General features: G+C 42.3%; 1 protein-coding gene across 1 annotated transcript in view; it reads right to left on the reverse strand.

Annotated features, from left to right (window-relative positions):
- The window catches only part of NOC2L (NOC2 like nucleolar associated transcriptional repressor), a 221,289-nt gene that overhangs the window by 112,226 nt on the left and 88,099 nt on the right, over positions 1-20,964 (reverse strand). The window contains exon 12 of the mRNA XM_073603046.1: positions 15,320-15,431. Coding sequence (XP_073459147.1) covers positions 15,320-15,431 — 112 coding nt within the window. The remainder of the gene's footprint in view (positions 1-15,319; positions 15,432-20,964) is intronic.

Here is a 20,964-nt window from a genome sequence, read left to right on the forward strand (position 1 = left end):
CACCAGTGCTGCCAATCAGTGTCACCCATCAGTGCCTCCTAACCATTGTCACCCATCAATGCCTCCTAACCATTGTCACCCATCAGTGCCTCCTAACCATTGTGCCGCCTACGAGTGCCCCTCTATCAGTGCCACCTACGAGTGCCCCCCCTATCAGTGCCGCCTACTAGTGCCCCCTATCAGTGCCGCCTACTAGTGCCCCCTCGTCAGCACACATCAGTGAAGGAGAAAAAATTACCTGTTTGCAAAATTGCATAACAAACTATGAAAAATGTTTTGTTTTTGCCCAAATTTTTGGACTTTTTATGTTTGTTTAGCAAAAAATTAAAACCCCAGTGGTGATTAAATACCACTAAAAGAAAGCTCTATTTGTGTGAAAAAAATTATAAAAATTGTCATTCAAAGTGTGACAGCCTTCTGTGTGCAGCAGCCCCCCTCAGCCCACCTTATACTTACCTGAGCCACATCTCGATCCAGCGATGTTGCACGAGAGACTCGGCCGTCCGGGACTCTCCCTCCTTATTGGCTGAGACAGCAGCAAAGCACCCTTGGCTCAAAGTCAGTGAGCCGATGAGGGGAGAGAGGGGGCGAGGCCGGGCCACAGCTCCTTGTCTGAATGGATACACAGAGCTGCGGCTGGGGGCAAACAACAAGTGGGAGGGGCCAGGAGCACCAAAGAGGGACCCGAGAAGAAGAGAATCTGGGCTGCTCTGTGCAAAACCACTACACAGAGCAGGCAAGTATAACATATTTGTTATTTTTATACAAAAAAACCCAGAGACTTTAGTATCACTTTAGTAATCATAAAAGGGTTCACAGAACAAAAATCGGCTCAAATAGGGGTCATTACTAGATGAAGCAACAGACACTTTTGGCAAAAAGTGGCATTAAAGGAGTTGTAAAGTTTCATGGTTTTTCATCTTATTGCATTTTATGGGGGGGCTAGGTGGTGGCGGAGCCAAGTTCTGCTGTCTGTGTCAATGGGCGCACAAGTGCCCCCATGGAAAGTGGCTCTCCGTGCCGTGGGGACACTCGATGAAGAGGGGAAGCCAAGAGCACCGCTGGGACACCCCAGAAAAGGAGAATCGGGGCAGTTCTGTGCAAAACCCTTGCAGAGCAGGTAAGTTTGACATGTTTGTTTTTTTGAAAAAAATGAACCTTTAAATGACTTTAAGGCCTCTTGCCCACTGCAGCTTGAAAAAGCTCAATACAGCTTTTTTTTTACTGAGCTAAAATACAGCCCATTATTTGTAATTTGCCTATGCACACAAGCGCATAAACGAGTGTCGCGCATTCTTCAGTAAAAAAAAAAAAAAAAAAAAAAAAAAGAATAGAAAAATCTGCATTTTTGGTCAGTAATTTATGTCTCATGCGCACAAATGTGTCCATTTACATACTGCAGAACAAGAACACGAGAATAAGTTTGAGCGAAAATGCGCGTGAATTTACGCAAACGCATATGCGCGCAAATACATACAAGAGAGTCTGAAAAAGTAGATGCTCAAACAGGAGTATCGTGTGCAAGAGGCCTTACCTTGACTGCTTATACTGATGAAATCCTGTGCTGAGCAAGGAATCACAAGCTTCCAGTATGCTCAGTGAATTAGGACTCTTTACATTATAGGCCCTATATTTTACACCTTTACTGTGTGTACTGGCTGTCCTAATAATAAATAATTTACTTAGAAAAAAAAAAAAACACAGACCGTCCAAGTGACAGCATGCAAGCAGCCAGGGACCTGGAAAGGATGGGGAGGAACAGATTGAAGAAACTAAGCTGGCAGGGAACAGGAGGATGTGGGCTGGACAGGGGCTAGCAGCTGCAGAAGCATTTCCGTCAACTGACTGAATAACATCTTGGCTATGGGACAGATTGAGCATCACGAGGCAGGGAAAAAAACCTCCGGTGCTTCCCATCTTCAATCCTCCAACTACCAAAAGCCAGACTGCGGCCAAGAACATCAATAATACCTCCACCCAAACCTCATCCCTTTATGCTCTGTCACTGCCGGATCTGGCTTGTCGAGCCAGACCAGATATCGGATTGACGGCCTGCTAGATGGAAATTGAAATAAGTCGTCTGGGAGAAGTGAAATGTGCAATTCCTGAGAGGGACAAAAAAACTAGAAGGGTGGGTGTACTGCCGCTGTGCAGGGAGAAAGCGTTGTTATTTTTTCTGATTATGATTAGCTGCAGATTTATCACTCCAAAGATACATCTCAATGTTGACACTTGTGGGATGAGATGGTGCATAACAACTCATGCAGCCACAGCTGCCAATTTTGCTTTGCCACCGATTAAACCCCCGTTTATATTAGCCTGTTAAAATGGAAGTAAAGTCCACTAAAGTCCATGGCAGACTTACCTGTCATATGGTGTCCTCCAGCTCGGTGGTGGGATCAATCCGCCGGGCCCCCCATGCTTCCATCTTCACTCAGTCTTCCTTCTGGGTCCCGTGCCTTCGGCCATTTAATAGGCCAGAGTCACATCACCGCAGCACAGACCAGGGCCCTAAATGTTCACTGAGCTGCGCATGCGCGGCTCAGTGAACATGACAGGCGACAGGCAGAAGAGACCAATAGGGTCTATTCTGTCAATAATACCCTGCATGTCAGCCATTTCATTAAAATCAGCTTTACTTACACTTTAAAAGGTTTGTACACCTACACCGTAGTGCAGGATTGGAGCAGCCCCCTTGGACTTTTTAGGCAGAAATGGTCATAAAGATAATTTAATAGTAAAAGGCAATATAATGCCACTTTTAATAATACAAAACAGAAAAACTTGTTTATATATAGACATAGCCAACAAGGCAATTAATGTAAAAAACACAGTACAAAAATAGAAAAATTGGTGGTACATCAAAACATATTTGTCAAACCCAACAAAAGGCCCTGTGCTGCCAGAGACGAGCTGTGGTAAGTCAACAGGGATTTCTTGCATATAGCCCAACATGTTTCGGAATGAACAATGTGTATTCCACAGTGGTGTAGTGGATAGCACTCTCGCCTAGCAGTAAGAAGGGTCACTGGTTCGAATCCCAACCACGACACTACCTGCTTGGAGTTTGCATGTTCTCCCTGTGCCCGCGTGGGTTTCCTCCGGGTACTCCGGTTTCATCCCACACTCCAAAGACATGCTGGTAGGTTAATTGGATCCTGTCTAAATTGTCCCTAATATGTATGAATGTGAGTTAGGGACCTTAGATTGTAAGCTCCTTGAGGGTAGGGACTGATGTGAATGTAAAAGCGCTGTGTAAATTGACGGCGCTATATAAGTACCTGAAATAAATAAAAATAAATTCCTTCATCAGGGAGGATTAGGTCTGGGTGACTAATTCTCATTGTCAAATGTAAACATAGTTTCATGATAATCACACTGTAAAGCACGATGTGAACATAGCAAACAATACAAGAGTATAAATTTGGTCTATAATATATGTGACCATTCTAATACTCACATGATTATCCACCGTACAATATTTACAGCAAAAAAAGCAATTGGAAGAGCGTATTAACACATACTTCCTAAACTATAGGAAGTATGTGTTAATACACTCTTCCAATTGCTTTTTTTGCTTTAGATATTGATACCTTTTTGGCTGGTGTAGTCTACAAGGCATTTCTTGTGAACGTTTACAGCTTGCTCATCCTGGAATCCATGCTCACCCATCTGCGAACTGCTTCAGTCACTTTGGGAGTCCCCATTGATTTTATTTCTTGCGTTTCCTTTTTTGTTTATTGTACTGTGGATCATCATGTGAGTATTAGAATGGTCACATATATTATATACCAAATTTATACTGTTATATTGCTTGCTATGTTCACATAATGCTTTACAGTGCGATCATGCAATTATGTTTACATTTCATACAATGATAATTAGTCACCCAGACATAATCTTCCCTGATGAAGGAATACATCATTCATTCCGAAACATGTTGGGCTATACGCAAGAAATCCCTATTGACTTACCACAGCTCGTCTCTGGCAGCACAGGGCATACTTGCCTTTTGTTGGGTTTGACAAATATGTTTTGATGTACCATTTTTTCTAATTTTGTACTGTGTGTTTTACATTATTTGCCTTGTTGGCTATGTCTATATATAAACAAGTTTTTCTGTTTTGTATTAATAAAAGTGCCATTATTTTGCCTTTTACTATAAAATTATCTTTATGATCATTATTGCCTAAAGAGTCCAAGGGGGCTGCTCCAATCCTGAACTACGGTGTAGGTGTACAAACCTTTTGTATGTTTAGGATGTTGGCAGTCCAAACACGAATATATCCCATTTACTATTTCTACTTCCACTTTAAGTGGTAGCTGTTCATCTAACAGGTGCAGAACCAGTAGAAGTACTGGTAGGATTTTAAACAGTCTGGAAAGTTAAAAGCTCAACTCCAGACACAAAACTTTCATTTAATTATATAGCTTCTTAATAGCCACAAAGAATATACATTCACTTGTGCACACTGGACACTTTTGAAAACCTAGCTGTTACCCTGCAAATGTAGAAGTGACATCACTGTGCTGCACATAGCCTGTGCAAACAGCAGATATGTGGGAGGGACCCAGCAGGCTCCACCTACTACAGACTGCCTGCAGAAAACAACAGGAGAGAAGCATATACAAGACCAGTCACCCCGTACAAGGAGAAAAAACAGCAATGACCAGTCTTTATGAAATGGGAACCTTTGCACAAAGGCAAAGTTTCACACTGAGCAGATCAGGAAGATATACACAAAGCACACCAAGATTCAAGTAAGAATACACATGCTTTCTGTACTTAGACTATACAGTGGATATAAAAAGTCTACACACCCCTGTTAAAATATCAGGTTTCTGTGATGTAAAAAATGAGAAAAAGATAAATTATTTCAGAACTTTTTCCACCTTTAATGTCACCGATAAACTGTACAACAAACTGAAATGTTTTAGGTGGAGGAAAGTAAAAAATAAAACAATATAGTTGCATAAGTGTGCACACCCTAAGGGCACTTTCACACTGGGACGGGGTCGGCGGTAAAGCGCTGCTATTATAAGCGGCGCTTTACCGTCGGTATTCGGCCGCTAGCAGAGTGGTTTTACCCCCTGCTAGCGGCCGAGAAAGGGTTAAATACCAGAGGCGCATTGCCGGCAGTATAGCCGCGCTGTCTAATTGATTTCAATTGGGCAGGTGCGGTATACACTCCTCTCCTTCACCGTTCGAAGATGCTGCTAGCAGGACTTTTTTTCCCGTCCTGCTAGCGCCCCGTAGGGCTTTCACACTGGAGACAAAGCAGCGGCACTTTCGGGTCGGTTTGCAGGCGCTATTAGCGCAATAGCGCCTGCAAACCGCCTCAGTGTGAAAGGGCCCTTATACTAATACTTTGTTGAAGCACCTTAAAGTGGAAGTTCCATTTTAGGGTGGAACTCCACTTTAACATATGTACCCACATGCTTTTGGGAGACTTCAGATGTGTTTTTGCAAAACTAAGCCAGGCTTTGTTTTTTTATTCTTCGGAAGAAAAGGCTTCTTGCTACTCTAACCCATAGCCCAGACATATGAAGAACACGGGAGATAGTTGTCACATATACCACACAGCCAGTACTTGCCAGATATTCCTGCAGCTCCCTTAATGTTGCTGTAAGGCCTCTTGGCAGCCTCCCTGACCAGTTTTCTTCTCGTCTTTTCATCAATTTTGGAGGGACGTCCAGTTCTTGGTAATGTCACTGTTGTGCCATATTTTGATGACTGTCTTCACTGTGTTCCATGGTATATCTAATGCCTTGGAAATTATTTTGTACCCTTCCTCATGACTGATACCTTTTAACAATGAGATCCCTCTGATGCTTTGGAAGCTCTCTGCGGACCATGGCTTTTGCTGTAGGATGCGATGTCAGGAAAAACCTACTAGAACAGCTGAACTTTATTTGGGGTTAATCAGAGGCACTTTAAATGACGACAGGTGTGTACTGACTCCTATTTAACACGAGTTTGAATGATTGCTAAATTCTGAACACAGCTAAATCCCCAGTTATAAAAGAGGGTGTGCACAATGCAACCACATTATATTCAATTTTTTATTTTTATATCCCCCCCCAAAAAAAAGATTATGAAAATTATTTACCTTTGTCTTATTTTTTTACATCACAGAAACCTGATATTTTAACGGGGGTGTGTAGACTTTTTCTATCCATTGTATTTGCTTATTCTGGAATTCAACTTTAAAGCTGGGTTCACACCTATGCGAATTGGATGCGGCTTACACCGCATCCAATTCACATGACATTTTAAAATACATTCATTTGAATGAGGCTGGTTCGCATATGTGTGTTGCATTTGCACTCCACATTGGCCAAAAAAAAGTGTACATTTTCTGTGCATTGCGGTGCGAATTGCAAGCACATTATCTTCTATGGGAACGCATCTAATTTGCAGATGCATTCCGTTGTGAACAGGATAAAATCCTGACCTGATCCTGATGTAAACCTGACCTGACCCTGATCAAAAACTGACGTGAAACGCTGAACAATTACTTTGTCAATTAGCTGTGAAAACAGAGCTTCAATTCGCACCGCACATGTGTGAACCCAGCCTAAAGGGAAACTATGGCTTTTTAACCACTTCAGCTCCGGAAGGCTTACCCCCCTTCATGATCAAGCCATTGTTTGTGATACAGCACTGCGTTGCTTTTACCACTTCCCGCCCAACGACGTCATATGACGTTGTCGACTTTGAATGGGGATATCTGAATGATGCCTGCAGCTACAGGCATCATTCAGATATCTTCTTTTAGAGGTGGCGATTCCGTGCACCGTAAGAACAATTACAGCGGCTGTTCAGCCGATTGATCCTTCTTACAGGCAGTGGGAGGGGACATTTTTATGATGTTACACCCGGCCTCTGCATTTTAAAAAATGCAGCCATCTCGGCTGGGAGGCCAGGTTTTTTTTTTTTTTTTCAGGCTTCCCAGCCTAGAGTTGAGATGTGGAGACTTATTGACCTCAGATCTTGCTGTAAAGAGGACCTGTCACGCACTATTCCTATTACAAGGGATGTTTACATTCCTTGTAATAGGAATAAAAGTGATAATAAAAAAAAGTACTAAAAAAAAAAAAAAAAAAAAAAAACTGTCAAAATAGAAAAAGTAAAATAAACAAGAAAAAAAAAAAAATTTAAAGCGCCCCCGTCCCTGCGTGCAGAAGCAAACGCATAGGTAGGTCGCACCCACATATGCAACGACCACCATTTGATTCCCAAGGGTCTCTGCTTAAAAACATAAAAATAATGTTTGGGGGTTATGAGTAATTTTCTAGCAAAAAAAATTGTGATTTTTACATGTAGGAGCGAAGTGTCAGAATTGGCCTGGGTAGCAAGTGGTTAACTGAAAATTGCACGGTCGTTTTTTTCCTACAAATAGAGCTTTCTTTTGGTGGTATTTGATCAACTCTGCAGTTTTTTTTCTTTGCAATATAAACAAAAAAAGACAGACAATATAAAAAACAAAACAAAAAAACACAATATTCTTTACTTTCTGCTATAAAACATATCCAATTAAAAAAAAAAATAAAAAAAAAAATGCAATTTCTTCATTAATTTAGGCCAATATGTATTATGCTACATATTTTTGGTTAAAAAAAATCCCAATAAATGTAAATTGATTGGTTTGCGCAAAAGGTATAACATCTACAAACTATGGGATTTTTTATGGAATTTTTTTTTTTTTTTTTTTTTACTAGTAACGGAGATGCTCAGTGACTTATGGTGGGACTGCGACATCAGACACTAAGTGACACGTATGACACTTTTTGGGGACCAGCGCGGTGGGGACGGGAAGAGGCGTAGACTCCCATGGGAGTCTATGCCGGAAGTGGGTGCAAATACCTGTCTTAGACAGGTATCTGCACCCACCTCCCCCCTGAAAGGTGCCAAATGTGACACCGGAGGGGGGGGAGGGTTCCGAAAAGCGGAAGTTCCATTTTTGTGTGGAACTCCGCTTTAAGCCTGAGTTCACACTTGTGTGATGCAGACACCGCATGTGATTTGCACAGGAATTGCGCCACATTCCTGTGCACATCACATGCGATGTGTGCAGTGCGATTTCAGCCATACGTTTTGGTGCAGGACCTTTTTTTTCCCCTGCACCTAAATCACATTGCATGGTGTTCACACCCATGCAATGCGATTCTGGCAATTGCACTGTGTTTTGAAATCTTTCAGGGTGTTGTTAAGATAACATTGACACCTGCAGCATGTCGCATGGACACTGTGCGATTTCAATGAGGTGCAGGAAACGCACAGGATTCGCCGTGTTTCCCGCATCGCATACCTTTTACCCAGGGCTAAATGACTTCAAAGTCTGGGCACAGCTGCACTTTAAATGACAACTTAATTGTCATAAAGATAAAAAAAATACTTAAATCAGTATTAAACCCATATAGAAAAATGTATTATATTGCAGCTTACCACTTCTTAGATCTTTATTGTTCCCTTTTGTTTCATCTGGTAAGTCGGACAGTAAGTCTGGTATTTTTCAATTCCCTTTAACAGACCAAGCTGTCCAGTAAAAGTGGCAGTTGGACAGTTGAGAGGAATTATTTAACATTGACAGGTTGCTTACAATGGCCACTTTTTTATTCATTTATGTAAAACCTTTATCCCAAACTGTTGCTGTAACCGTTAAAAACATGTTAGCAGGAGTTTGGCTTTAGTTTGTTAATCAAGTTCTTCTAAATCTGCAAGTGCATCTTGCTGTCCAACAGTGGAGACACCCTAAGACAAGAAGTGTGTGCCTGCCTGTATCATCAGGTGAAAATAAAAGGAAAGAAAGACATAAAAAATAAAGCCAGTGCAGCCATCACATTTAGGGGCTGTTCGGGTGCAATATATAAAAGTTTTTTTTTTGCGTTTCATACGGCTTTAAAATGTATTTTAAATGTATTTATACATGTATGTATTTTTACAGCCTAATTAGGACAACACATACTTTATATTTGTTATATGTCCCCTTTCACATAACATAACTTAATATTACCTAAATATTTAAAGTGATTCTAAAGGCTGTAATTTTTTTTTTTTTTTTTTAGATAGATAGATAACGTTATACTTACCTGCTCTGTTCAATGGTTTTGCACAGAGCAGCCCCAATCCTCTTTTTTGGATCCCCTGCCGGCGGTCTTGGCTCCTCCCCCCTGCCGAGTGCTCCCAATAGCAAGACTCTGCCCAGTCCTTGCTCTCTCTCAATTGGCTTACTGGTTGTGACTGACAGCCAATGAGGAGAGAGAAAGCCGGGAGAACCGTAGCTCTCGTGCACATCGCTAGATTGAGATGGGGCTCAGGTAAATATAAGGAGGGGCTGGGGGGTGAAGCTGCACCCAGAAGGTTTTTTACCTTAATGTATAAAATGCATTAAAGTAAAAAATGCATTAAAGTAAACTAAATGCTCAGGACTGTCACTTAAAGGGTTAAAGATCTCCAAGCACAATTGCCTCATTGCATGCTAAAAAAATGTTCCACGCTTCTCACTGACTCATATTCCAAGCAATAGAAGCTGCCTATAGTGTCCTATCTATAAAGAAGCTCCAAAGGAACTAAAAGGGTAAGAAATAGGGTTTATTTATTTACATATGCTTTCTGAATGTAGATATAGTGGGAGTTTCTCAAACTTAACTGCACAAGTTGAAATACACTTTAAAGCCAAACTATACTGAGAAAAATACCAAGAGCTTTATTGCAGGTCTGACGCAGGCTTCAACTACATTTGATGCCTGTACTTGTTTATTGGGCACCCTAGATTAGGAGAACTTTCCCTTGGAGATATTTGCCTCCATCAGTAGATTACTATTCTTAGCACAAAAAATGACTGCCCAAAAGTGGTTATCCCAAAACTCATCTACATTGGAGTGGAGAATCTATGTAAAGGCCTCTTTCACACTGGGGCGGGAGGTGCGTCGGCGGTAAAGCACACGCTTTACCGTTGTTTAACCGTTGTTAACCGTGTAAAACCGCCCCGCTAGTGGCCGAGAAAGGGTTGAAAACCACCGCAAAGCGCCTCTGCAGATCTCCGGTGTCCCATTGCTTTCAATGGGCAGGAGCGGTGTATACACCGCTCCTTCACCGCTCTAAAGATGCTGCTAGCAGGACTTTTTTTCCCGTCCTGCTAGCGCACCGCTCCAGTGTGAAAGCCTATTTTTAGCGCTGTAGCGCCTGCAAAGCGCCCCAGTGTGAAAGGGGTCTACAGAAAATAGGATTTTTATCACAGCTTACCTGTAAAATCCTTTTCTTGGAGTACATCATGGGACACAGAGCACCATAGTAATCACTGTGTGGGTAGATTCACACCTTCAGGTGATGGACACTGATATACCCAATACAGGAAGTTCACTCCCTATATAACCCCTCCTCCTACCAGGAGTACCTCAGTTTTTGTAGCAAAGCAATAAACTTAAACCCCAGATAGAGGGGCGGGACCTCTGTGTCCCATGATGTACTCCAAGAAAAGGATTTTACAGGTAAGCAGTTATAAAAATCCTAATTTTCTTTATCGTACAGCATGGGACACAGAGCACCATAGTAATCACTATGTGGGACTTCCCATAGCAATGCTATTTGAGGGGAGGGAGAGACAACCCGTAGGGCACCCCCAGACCTGGACTTATATTGCTGTTCACGAAGGCAATATCATGCCTCCTTACATCCACCTGATAAAATTTGGTGAATGTATGTGCTGAAGACCAAGTTGCGGCCTTACAGATCTGAGCCATGGAGGCCTGGTGACGCACTGCCCATTAAGTTAATGTGGTGACTTCTCTTCCCTGGAACATGGTTTTGGAAAAAACGACAGCAGGACAATATCTTGGTTCAGGTGAAAACCTGAGACCACTTTTGGCAAAAAATCTGGACGAGGGCACAACACCACTCTGTCCTCATGAATAATCAAGTATGGCTCTTTACAAGAAAGGACCAGGACCTTCTGGGCCATGCTGGGGCTACCAGAATAACCAGCTTTCTTTCCAGCTTAATCCTGCAAAGAAGTCGTGGCAGCAACTCAATAGGGGGGGGAATGCATAAATCAGTGAGAACTGATCCCACAGGGTCACCAACGCATCTGTTCCGCATGCAAGTGGATCCCTTGTCCTGGACACAAAGTTGACCAACTTCATGTTAAATCTGGATGCTAGAAGATCTATGTCCGGAGCCCCCCATCTTTGGCAAACAGCCCGAAAAATGTCGGGATGAAGAGACAATTCCCCCGGGAATAACTGCTGGCGACTCAGGTAGGCCGCCTGCCAATTCTCTAATCCCAGAATGAAGTCTGCTGATAGGCACGGAACATTCCTTTGTGCCCAAGTTAGAATATGGTTCACCTCTGTCTGCGCTGCAAGACTCTTGATGCCCCTTGGTGATTGATATAGGCCACAGCTGTGGCATTGTCGGATTGAATCCTGATAGGGCAATCCCATAACTGTCCAGGCCTTCAGAACCAGATGCACTGCCCAAATCTCTAAAATGTTGATGGGCAAGGCTCTTTCGGTTCTTGACCACTGTCCCTGGACAGCTGTCTTCTCTAGTACTGCTCCCCAACCTGAAAGGCTGGCATCCATTACCACTTTCCAGATAACTGGTCTGAAGGATTTTCCTTTCAGCAGATTCTGGGTTAGTATCCACCAACTGAGACTTTGGTACACCCTTGGAGACAGCTGCAATGGCAAGTCTAAAGCTTGAATTGTTTTGTTCCAAGCAGACAGGATACTGTTTTGCAACAGTCTCGAATGGAACTGGGCATAGGGAACCGCTTCGAATGAAGCCACCATATTTCCTAACAACCTCATGCAAAGGTGAATGAAGGGATCTCCTTTCAACCTGACCATCTGCACTAGCTCTCTTATGGAGTTGATTTTTGCCTTAGGCAAGAAAACCTTTTTCTGGGCTGTGTCTATGATCAGACCCAAGTACTCCAGCCTTTTTAGCTGTTTTAAGGAAGATTTCTCTAGGATGAGAATCCAACCCAGACTTTCCAGGTAACTGGCTGTAATGCACACGCTTTGCTCCAAATGAGCCATCAACTGATCTATTAGCAACAGATCGTCTAGGTACGCAAAGACTGTTATGCTCTGTGCCCTTAACCTGTCTAGAGGTGGGGCCAGCACTTTTGTGAACACCTGGGGTGCTGTAGCTAGCCCGAAGGGCAAGGCTACAAACTGAAAATGCTGCTGTTCTACTTTGAACCGCAGGAACTTTTGGTGAGTGGGAAATATAGGGACATGCAGATATGCATCCCTGATGACGATAGACGCCAGAAGTTCTCCTCCTTGTAGGATAAAAACTACTGACCTGATCGACCCCATGCGAAAGGAGCGGATCTTCAGGAACGGATTTAGATTCCTTAGATCTAGAATGGGTCTCCATTCGGTTTTGGTACTGTAAAGAGGTTTGAATAAAAACCCAAACCTTGCTCTTCTGTTGGGATTTGTATGATCACCCCCTGAGCCAGTAATCGGTCTAAAGCCAGAAACAGATTGCCTTTTCCCTGGATCTTTGGGAACGTTTGATCTCAGAAAACGAGATGGTTTCTCGTTTCTTCACACCAAGCTGTTTGCCTATTGCAGATTCAGTCTTCCCAGCCTGGTGCAGGTCTACAATTTTTTGTTTCTGGTGTCCTTCGACAGCTCTTTGGTCTTCACCATAGTTGAGTTTGGAGTGTGACTGTTTGAGGTTGTGGACAGGTGTCTTTTATACTGATAACAAGTTTAAACAGGTGCCATTAATACAGGTAATGAGTGGAGGGCAGAGGAGCCTCTTAAAGAAGAAGATACAGGTCTGTGAGAGCCAGACAATCTTGACAATGCTTGTTTGCAGGTGACCAAGTACTTATTTTACACCATAATTTGCAAATAAATTCTTTCAAAAATCAGACAATTTGATTGTCTGGATTTGTTTCTACATTATGTCTCTCGTAGTTGAGGTATACCTATGATGACAATTACAGGCCTCTCATCTTTTTAAGTGGGAGAAATTGCACAATTGGTGGCTGACTAAATACTTTTTTGCCCCACTGTACGTCCCGCATACGGCGCCGCGCCCTTAAGCCACGCCCCCTCTTAAGCCCGTCTCCCCTTCCGTTAACACTTTTGAAAAAAGCTTATGTGGGGAATAAGAAATAAACATATGAAAGCCGCTGCCGCGCTCTCCCCCCCCCCCCCCTCGAGGGAGGATAAGTGCAAACTACTCTTGTACCTCTCTTCCCCCGGGGGGAATAACAAACAAACATGCTGTGTTCTGGATGAGGAATCCCCCTGGCTTGCTGAGACCACATGCGTGCTGTTTTGCTGGGACTCTGAGCTGACTGAGAAGCAACGTACTAAGGTATGCATTTACTCCCTCTAGTGGAGACTTTAGGTATGACAACATTTTACTTTAAAGAGGAGTTTCACCCAGGGGGTCCATTAAAAAAAAAAAAAAAAATTAAAAGTCAGCAGCTACAAATACTGCAGCTGCTGACTTTTAATTGGACACTTACCTGTCCCTGGGTCCAGCGATGCGGGGGATCGAAGCCCCGCTCGTCCCCCCCCTCCGCTCGTTGGCGCCGGCATTTCAACTGTGGGCGCCGGCTGTGGCTTCACAGCCTGGCACCCACTGCACATGCGTGAGCGGTGCCGCGCGCCGTGATTGGCCGCTCAATCACCTGGGACCTGTAATGGGTCCCAGATGATTGACAGGAGGGAGGGAGCAGAGCCGAGCCCTTCCTGTGCCGAGGGGGAAGTGATGTCACCAGCCCAGGCAAAGGAAGAGGCAGACTACGAGGGACCACCTAGCAACAGGCATTTAGAGGTAAGTAAAAAAAAAAAAAAAAAAATATCCAAATTTTTTTTTTGTTTTTTTTTTTTTTTTTAGAATTTTTCAGGTATTTTTGTTTTTTGGGGTGGAACCCCACTTTAAGCCCTGGGTCCAGCACTGCAAAGAGAGGCGTTACAGGCAAAACCTTGTGCTTCGTATACGAGGCCTGGGTACCATCCACCTTGGCCGCAGTGGCACTTTAGATGGATCGAGTCTGTGGAGGCTATATAAATCCCCAAGGATCCCTCCAGTGGAGCTCTTCAGAGCACATCTTCACTCATGATCAACACCTTAGACACTGGCCATAAAACTGAGGTAGGAGGAGGGGTTATATAGGGAGTGAACTTCCTGTATTGGGTATACCAGTGTCCATCACCTGAAGGTGCCTATATACCCACATAGTGATTACTATGGTGCTCTGTGTCCCATGATGTACGATAAAGAAAAAAGTTTTTCAACATAGGAGCTGTCCTCAGAGGTTGGAGGACCTCTGAAGTGTATGGACATATGTTCCTGGTCTAGCACATACAGTATGTCTCAAACAACACAATGCATCTTGAATACCAGGACACCATACTTATCAGAGAGATTACTCCAATTGCAAGACATGCTAGTTTATGGTCAAAAGGGCTAATCCTAAACTTTAGACATGTCAATATCCAAATGTACAAGTTCTTCTCTTTTTTCCTTAATCTTTCTCTCCAATTCTTGGAGGATAGGTTGAGATTTTGCTTATTGTTTGAGGTTTGTATGTCAGAGAACAATATATAGAGGTATAATACTATATGTGTAACAGATGATATGGATTGTACAGGAAGAAATGTAATGATGTTTAAGCTGAAATAAATGCATAACTTCTACATTTCCTACCTATGATTTGATATACCTTTACAATGCCCTACTAGAGCTATCACTGACCGCAATTTTGAAGATCTGAGATGTTTGTTTGGTTTTTACATTTTTTCTTATTTGCTGGTAAGCAAAAAAAGGTAAAACTATTAGACCTCTTTCACACTGGTGCGTTTTTCTGGCACTTTTGGGCTAAAAATAGCGCCTGAAAAACTCCTCCCCTGCAGCCCCAGTGTGAGAGCCCGAGTGCTTTCACACTGGGGCGGTGTGCTTGCAGTATGTTAGAAAAAGTCCTACAAGCAGCATCTTTGGGGCGGTGGAGGAGCGGTGTATACACTGCTCCTCCACCGCCCCTGCACATTGAAATGATTGGGCACTGCTGCCGAAGCTCCTGCAAAGGACTTTAGCAGCAGCGCTTTTCAGGCGCTAGTAACCCTTTCTTCGCCCGCTAGCGGAGGTTAAAAGCGCCCCGCTAGCGGCCGAAAAGCACAGTCAAAACGACGGTAAAGCGCCGCTTTACCACTAACGCAGCCCATTGTAAGTGTGAAAGGGGTTTTAGATTAAAACAAATTGGAGAGGGCACACACTTACTATATGTACTATTTAGCATGCACTGTTAAAACATTAAACCAAAATGAGAAAATAAATTACCTCCAGAATAAAAGGCAACACCGGTATGAAAACTCCAGTACTCTCCGAAAGCAGAGTCAAGGCTCGTATGCAATGCATCCTTAGAGGAAAATAACGTATAGTTGGAACAAGTCTGCAAAAGGGAATTGGAAAAATGTCACTAGAGCATTAGACCATAAACTCTGGTACCACTTTATTTAGTTATTATGGACAGCACCAGTACTGAAGAGAGATACTATAAAGATTAATGACAGGATATGTTTATAATGCAAGTGCCTTATTTACTAGTTTAGAGTTTAGCAGACTGACGGGCCACAATAATTAGTGTAATTATGTATTTATTAAAAACTCCTTAATGCAGCTAGTGTATGTACCCAAGTCTGACTTGATATCAGCCTCCAGTAATCCTCTGCTGTAAGGTTGACTTTCAGTGGGAGAAACAATAAGGTAATCAGCCTGGCTGTGCCATTGCTTGGGCTGTGTACATCTCATGAATGTGCAGACAAAAATACAAATCTTTGGCAGGTAAAACTGTTCCCATATATGCACTTCCACAGCCCATGCTGCCGTTTTTCTAGAGTTCTACTTTAAAAGGACACACACGTACCTTATTGTAGAATATGTTCCTTATGAAATACTTTGCATTAGGATAGACAAAATACACAGCACACCAACTCGCAACATAACTGTTTGGATACTTCAGTTTACTGGTTCAGACATCTGAACAACCATGCAGAGATTCAGCCACCAAAATGCAAATCAGTGAGGAATAACCGTCAGTTTCTTTCATTTTTTTTTTTTTTTTTTAAGGACTCTGGGGTGAAACTGCAGCAACAAAGTTACTATTTCCTTCCACCGGCTCACGCTATTACAAGAAAAGCAAGGAGTGAGACTCCGGGTTGGTTCACACCAGCCACACTGTAGAGCAGCTGCTGGTGTGCGGTGAGCGATCCGGCTGAGATCATCGCATGATGTGCTGAGTGCAGTGGACTGCACCGTTTCACTTTTCTTTTTTTTAAACAAACTTTATTGAGATGTCACACAGACAACTTAAAAGCTCAGATGCCACCCGCACAGTGCAAAGCCTTGCACTGCCCTGATAGAAAAGTACTGCATGCAGTACTCTTGTTAAACGCATTGTGCCTGCATACCACTGTAACGCAGTGGTGTGAACCGGACACATGGGAGACTAGGCATTTTGCCTAGTCCATGGAGTGGGACTGCACTGGAATAGCCACCCAATGCATGTGGTATGAACCAGCCCTCTATGTTTGAGAAAGGGAGAGTGAGGAAGTCTAGTGGAGAGTTCTCATTGCAAAAGAAAAAAAAAAAGGATAATTTTGCCTCACGACAATTAGCCAATAATGGAGAGTAAATGGTATGTGCCACCAAATCCTAAACCCTTAGAAAGAGCTGCTTCGGTCTGTAACAAACAAATATATCTGTGCATCTTTTCGAAAGAGGAAAAGAAAGGATGCCAAGATAAAGGTGGCAAGGAGAAAAGAGAAAAAAAAAAAAAAAAAAAAAAAAAACCTTAAATAAATTTATTAAATATAGTTGCAGGTTTATGGGATTTTTTTTTAGGTGCAATTTAGAAATGAATCCAAAAGGTTCTATCAAAAAGAATTTAAGTTTTTATTTGCAGACATTGATTAAAAAGGTATTCTATCCTCATAAAAACCATATACAGTAGACTCATAGATCAGTACTAATTTTTACAGCAGCATTTGCGTGAATCTCAACATGTTTCGCCCTGAAACTGGCCTTCCTCAGGGGATATAAGGAGAAAATATATGTGTTGTAAATATCACAAAACATATCCCAGCCATAAACATTTTTCCGTTAATGACATAAAAAATACATGCGAGTGTATTAGCTCTGACAGTCACCCCTACTTAACCTGGGGTTCTTAAGATATCTAATGGATCTACAATCATCTCTTGGGTCTTCCCCTGTTATCACTGCAGCCCTCTGTCCTTGTTAGTTCAGCCTTTACTATCTGGCATAGAGATGGATGCTCCTCCAGGCAGTAGAGGGTGTCCATCTTACCCTCGTGCAGCTGGAGCACTAGGACACCACAGTGCTGGGGGAAGGTGAATTGGTGACATAGGCGGCGAATGCGCGTCACGGACATGTCGCTCGCACTCGGCTGCATCACATGATAGCCGAGTGGGAGGCATTTAAGGCCGCTTGATCTGGCCAGAATCACAAGGCCAAAAGCACACGCCTCAGGACTTCAGGTATCAATCATTTGGAACCTATCTTTGCAATTATGTACGCCAATGCTTCACGGTCAGCACCATCCCCTGGCTGCACTATGTAGCAGTAGTAGGGGAAGGGAGCTGTCATCTGTTTGGAGCATTATCTGTTTTGAATGATTCATTGCTGGCTTTTCTACAGTATATATGCAAATTATTTATTCCTTTGCCTGATCTGTTTAGTGCTACACTTAAGTATCCTGTGCTGAAGAATCTTTGCCCTCATGTCTTATTCTTTTCCACAAAAGAGAGGTTTTTTTTTTCCTAATTTGCGTATGTAGTTTTAATAGCTATATATATCTATATATATATATATCTATATATATATATATCTATATATCTATATCTATATATCTATATATCTATAGATAGATAGATAGATAGATAGATAGATAGATAGATAGATAGATAGATAGATAGATAGATAGATAGATAGATATATCTCATGGGTTTTCTTATATCATCATAGTTTGGTCCTGGTGCACTGAAGGGCACTAGTAATGTGAGGCCAGACTATGGTGATGACGCACCCCCAGATAGTATGTTCGTGACAACCTAGGCTCACAGGAAGAGGGTTGTCTGAGGCTGGTTTTCATTTACCTCTTTTAGAGCTTTCTTTTGGTGGTATTTGATCACCACTGTTTTTTTGCTAAACAAATTAAGAGGAAAAAAAAAAAAAAAAAAAAAGGTTTTTTCTTGGTTTCGGTTTTAAAAACTTGTAAATACGTTTTCAAGATTTCTAGTTCACTGGTGGGCAATGATGAGGCAGGACTGATGAGCACTAATATGTAGCACTGATGAGGAGGCATTGACAGGCATTACTGATGGACACTGGCTGGCATCCCTGGTGGGTCTGCACTGATAATCGATGCATTGATTATAAGCGCAGACCCCTCGTCAGGAGAGCCACTGATTCGCTCTCCTCTACCCGCTCCTTGTCAGCGTGAATAGAGGAAAACCCGATAAAAGGCACCTCCTGGTTGCGATGTGACCAGCTGTGATTGGACACAGCTGATCACATGATAAAGAGCCTACTTTATAGGCTCTTTACCGAGATCAGAGATGCGGTGTGTCCAAGCGGCACACTGTGCCCTCAGGGGCGCGTGCGAGGGGCTTATCCTGCTGGATGTCATATGACATCCAGTCAGGATTACTGATCCCCGCCCGGCCGTCATTCTGCTATAGACCAGGCAGGATGTGTTTAAAGTGTTACTAAACTCACAACAGTAAAATCAGTCTGTATATACAGTAAAGCATGCTTGTTATACACAGCGTGGAACCCAAGAGGTTAATGCCGTGCATTGTGTAAAAAGGCTGTTTGATCCCGTCTTCTCTGATCCTCCCCTTTTTGCATTGCCCCCAAAACATGTCCGAATAAGACAGTTACTGGAGTCAGGCTGCACATGCTCAGTTTGGGGAGTATTGCTAGAGTTTCTTTTTTCTTGGGAGAGTGCATGTGATCAGCACAGTGCCAATCAGCACTGTCCAGACACAGGGTCGGGGTCCTGCATCCTGATAGGACAACCAGTACAGTACAGGGGGTCCCATAGTTACAAATATCCAACTTACAAACGACTCCTACTTACAAATGGAGGGAGACAACAGGAAGTGAGGGGAAATCTACCCCTAGGAAGGGAAATTCACTCCTGTAAGAGCCATTATGGAGAAAAGGTACCTCCACTGATGCTTTATCACCAAGGCTTGTTTCCACAACAACCCAAAATTTTCAAAATCCAATTGTTATTGGTACAGAAAGTGAGGTGAAATCTTCTGAACAGGGGCACAGACAGCAAAACAAATGTTACAGGGATGATAACCCTTGCCTATGCTATCCAAAAAGCTTACAAATATTTTTTTTGGGCTGGAGCTACACTTAAAAAATGTACCTGTTCCGACTTACAAACAGATTCAACTTAAGAACAAACCTACAGTCCCTAACTTGTTTGTAACCCGGGGATCCCCTGTATAAAAACAACCCCTACAAGCTTTAACCAGGCACTGATAGAAGTCACAAGACTGCTCTAACTGCTGACGAGAAACTGTATTTAGCAGTTTATATTTACTAAAATAATTGCATTTCCATATTTTGTATACTGTGGGAGACCAGATATAGTGAATGCAGGGCCCTGGGTTTAGTAACACTTTAACCACTTCCCGACCGCCTCACACAGATATACTGCGGGAGAAGGGCACATACAGGCAGATTAACAGTGACATAGGTGGGCAAATGCCTGTTCAAGGTGCATTGGCATGATCAACTGTAGACTCCATTAGAGTGAAAGGGTGACCATGCAGGAGCATAATTAAGAGACACCTTACAATAGGAAGTGTCTAAACAAAGACTTTCATGGTAGGATCTCCAAATAATTTCATGAAAGTTGCATATTTATAAAGATCTGAACATTTATAAGAATATTTAGTGATTGGAATTAGTTACATAATCCTATTGTCCTATAAACTACCACAGAAAAACTGACTGTAGTATAACCACATAAATGTGGAGATTGAATTATGTTAGGAAAGTTTAAATGTTGTGCCAATAGCAAGAAAGTTTGTATTTGGTTGGTATTTTAAAAGATTCAACCTTCCCAAAAAATTGCTCGACATATACTAGGAAATACTAGAGAGATTAAGACCAGATCAATGCTGCCACCTTCTGGCATAAGCACATTATTTCCCAGGAAATAATAAAAAATGTAATTAAAAAATGTAAATATAAACCAAAAACTTTTTTATTTAGATTTGAATAGAGAGCGAGATTGGAATGCTTGTCAGTTTTTATGGCTATCTCCCGTTAAGGAGATTCGCCATCTCTATTTGTTCTGTTTACCATTATCATTGCATGGAAAGTAAAAGAAAATCCCAAATTTTGGGTTATCCCCAGAAAAGTAATAGAGGGGAGATCTTTCAATGGGGACACTAGTTCTGGTGACCTGGGGGTCGTCAAAGAATTCCCTTAATTTGCAGGGATTACCTGTCACTTTCTGTTTGACTATGGGACAGGAAATTAAGGGAAATCTCCGCAATGAGACAGATGGTGGGGGAAAAAAAATTAGACAGGGGTTATAACCCTCCCTTACTCGAAAATGAAAAAAAAAAAAAAAGTTTTGCCTATAGGTGAAACTCCACTAAGACCTTTTTAAAAATACATTTTGAAAGCGTTAGATTGTCTGTTCTTTTTACTGCAGTCTGTACCATCTGCTGTAGAGATGTCCCCTCACTTGCTGTTCACAAAGACCACCAGTGCTCTGCTGTGAGCTGAACGTGTTTATACACTTTTTGAAGTTTTTTTTTTTTTAATAATTCACTAGCGGCTGATATAAGTGTTAGTCTAACATGCAGATTCATAAAATGAAGATTTGCAGAATGCATTCTTGAAAAGGAAAGCACAAGGGTTCTTCTCAAAGA

The sequence above is a fragment of the Aquarana catesbeiana genome, linkage group LG10 (assembly GCF_042186555.1).
Source record: "Aquarana catesbeiana isolate 2022-GZ linkage group LG10, ASM4218655v1, whole genome shotgun sequence".
NCBI classification, from domain to species: Eukaryota; Metazoa; Chordata; class Amphibia; order Anura; family Ranidae; genus Aquarana; species Aquarana catesbeiana.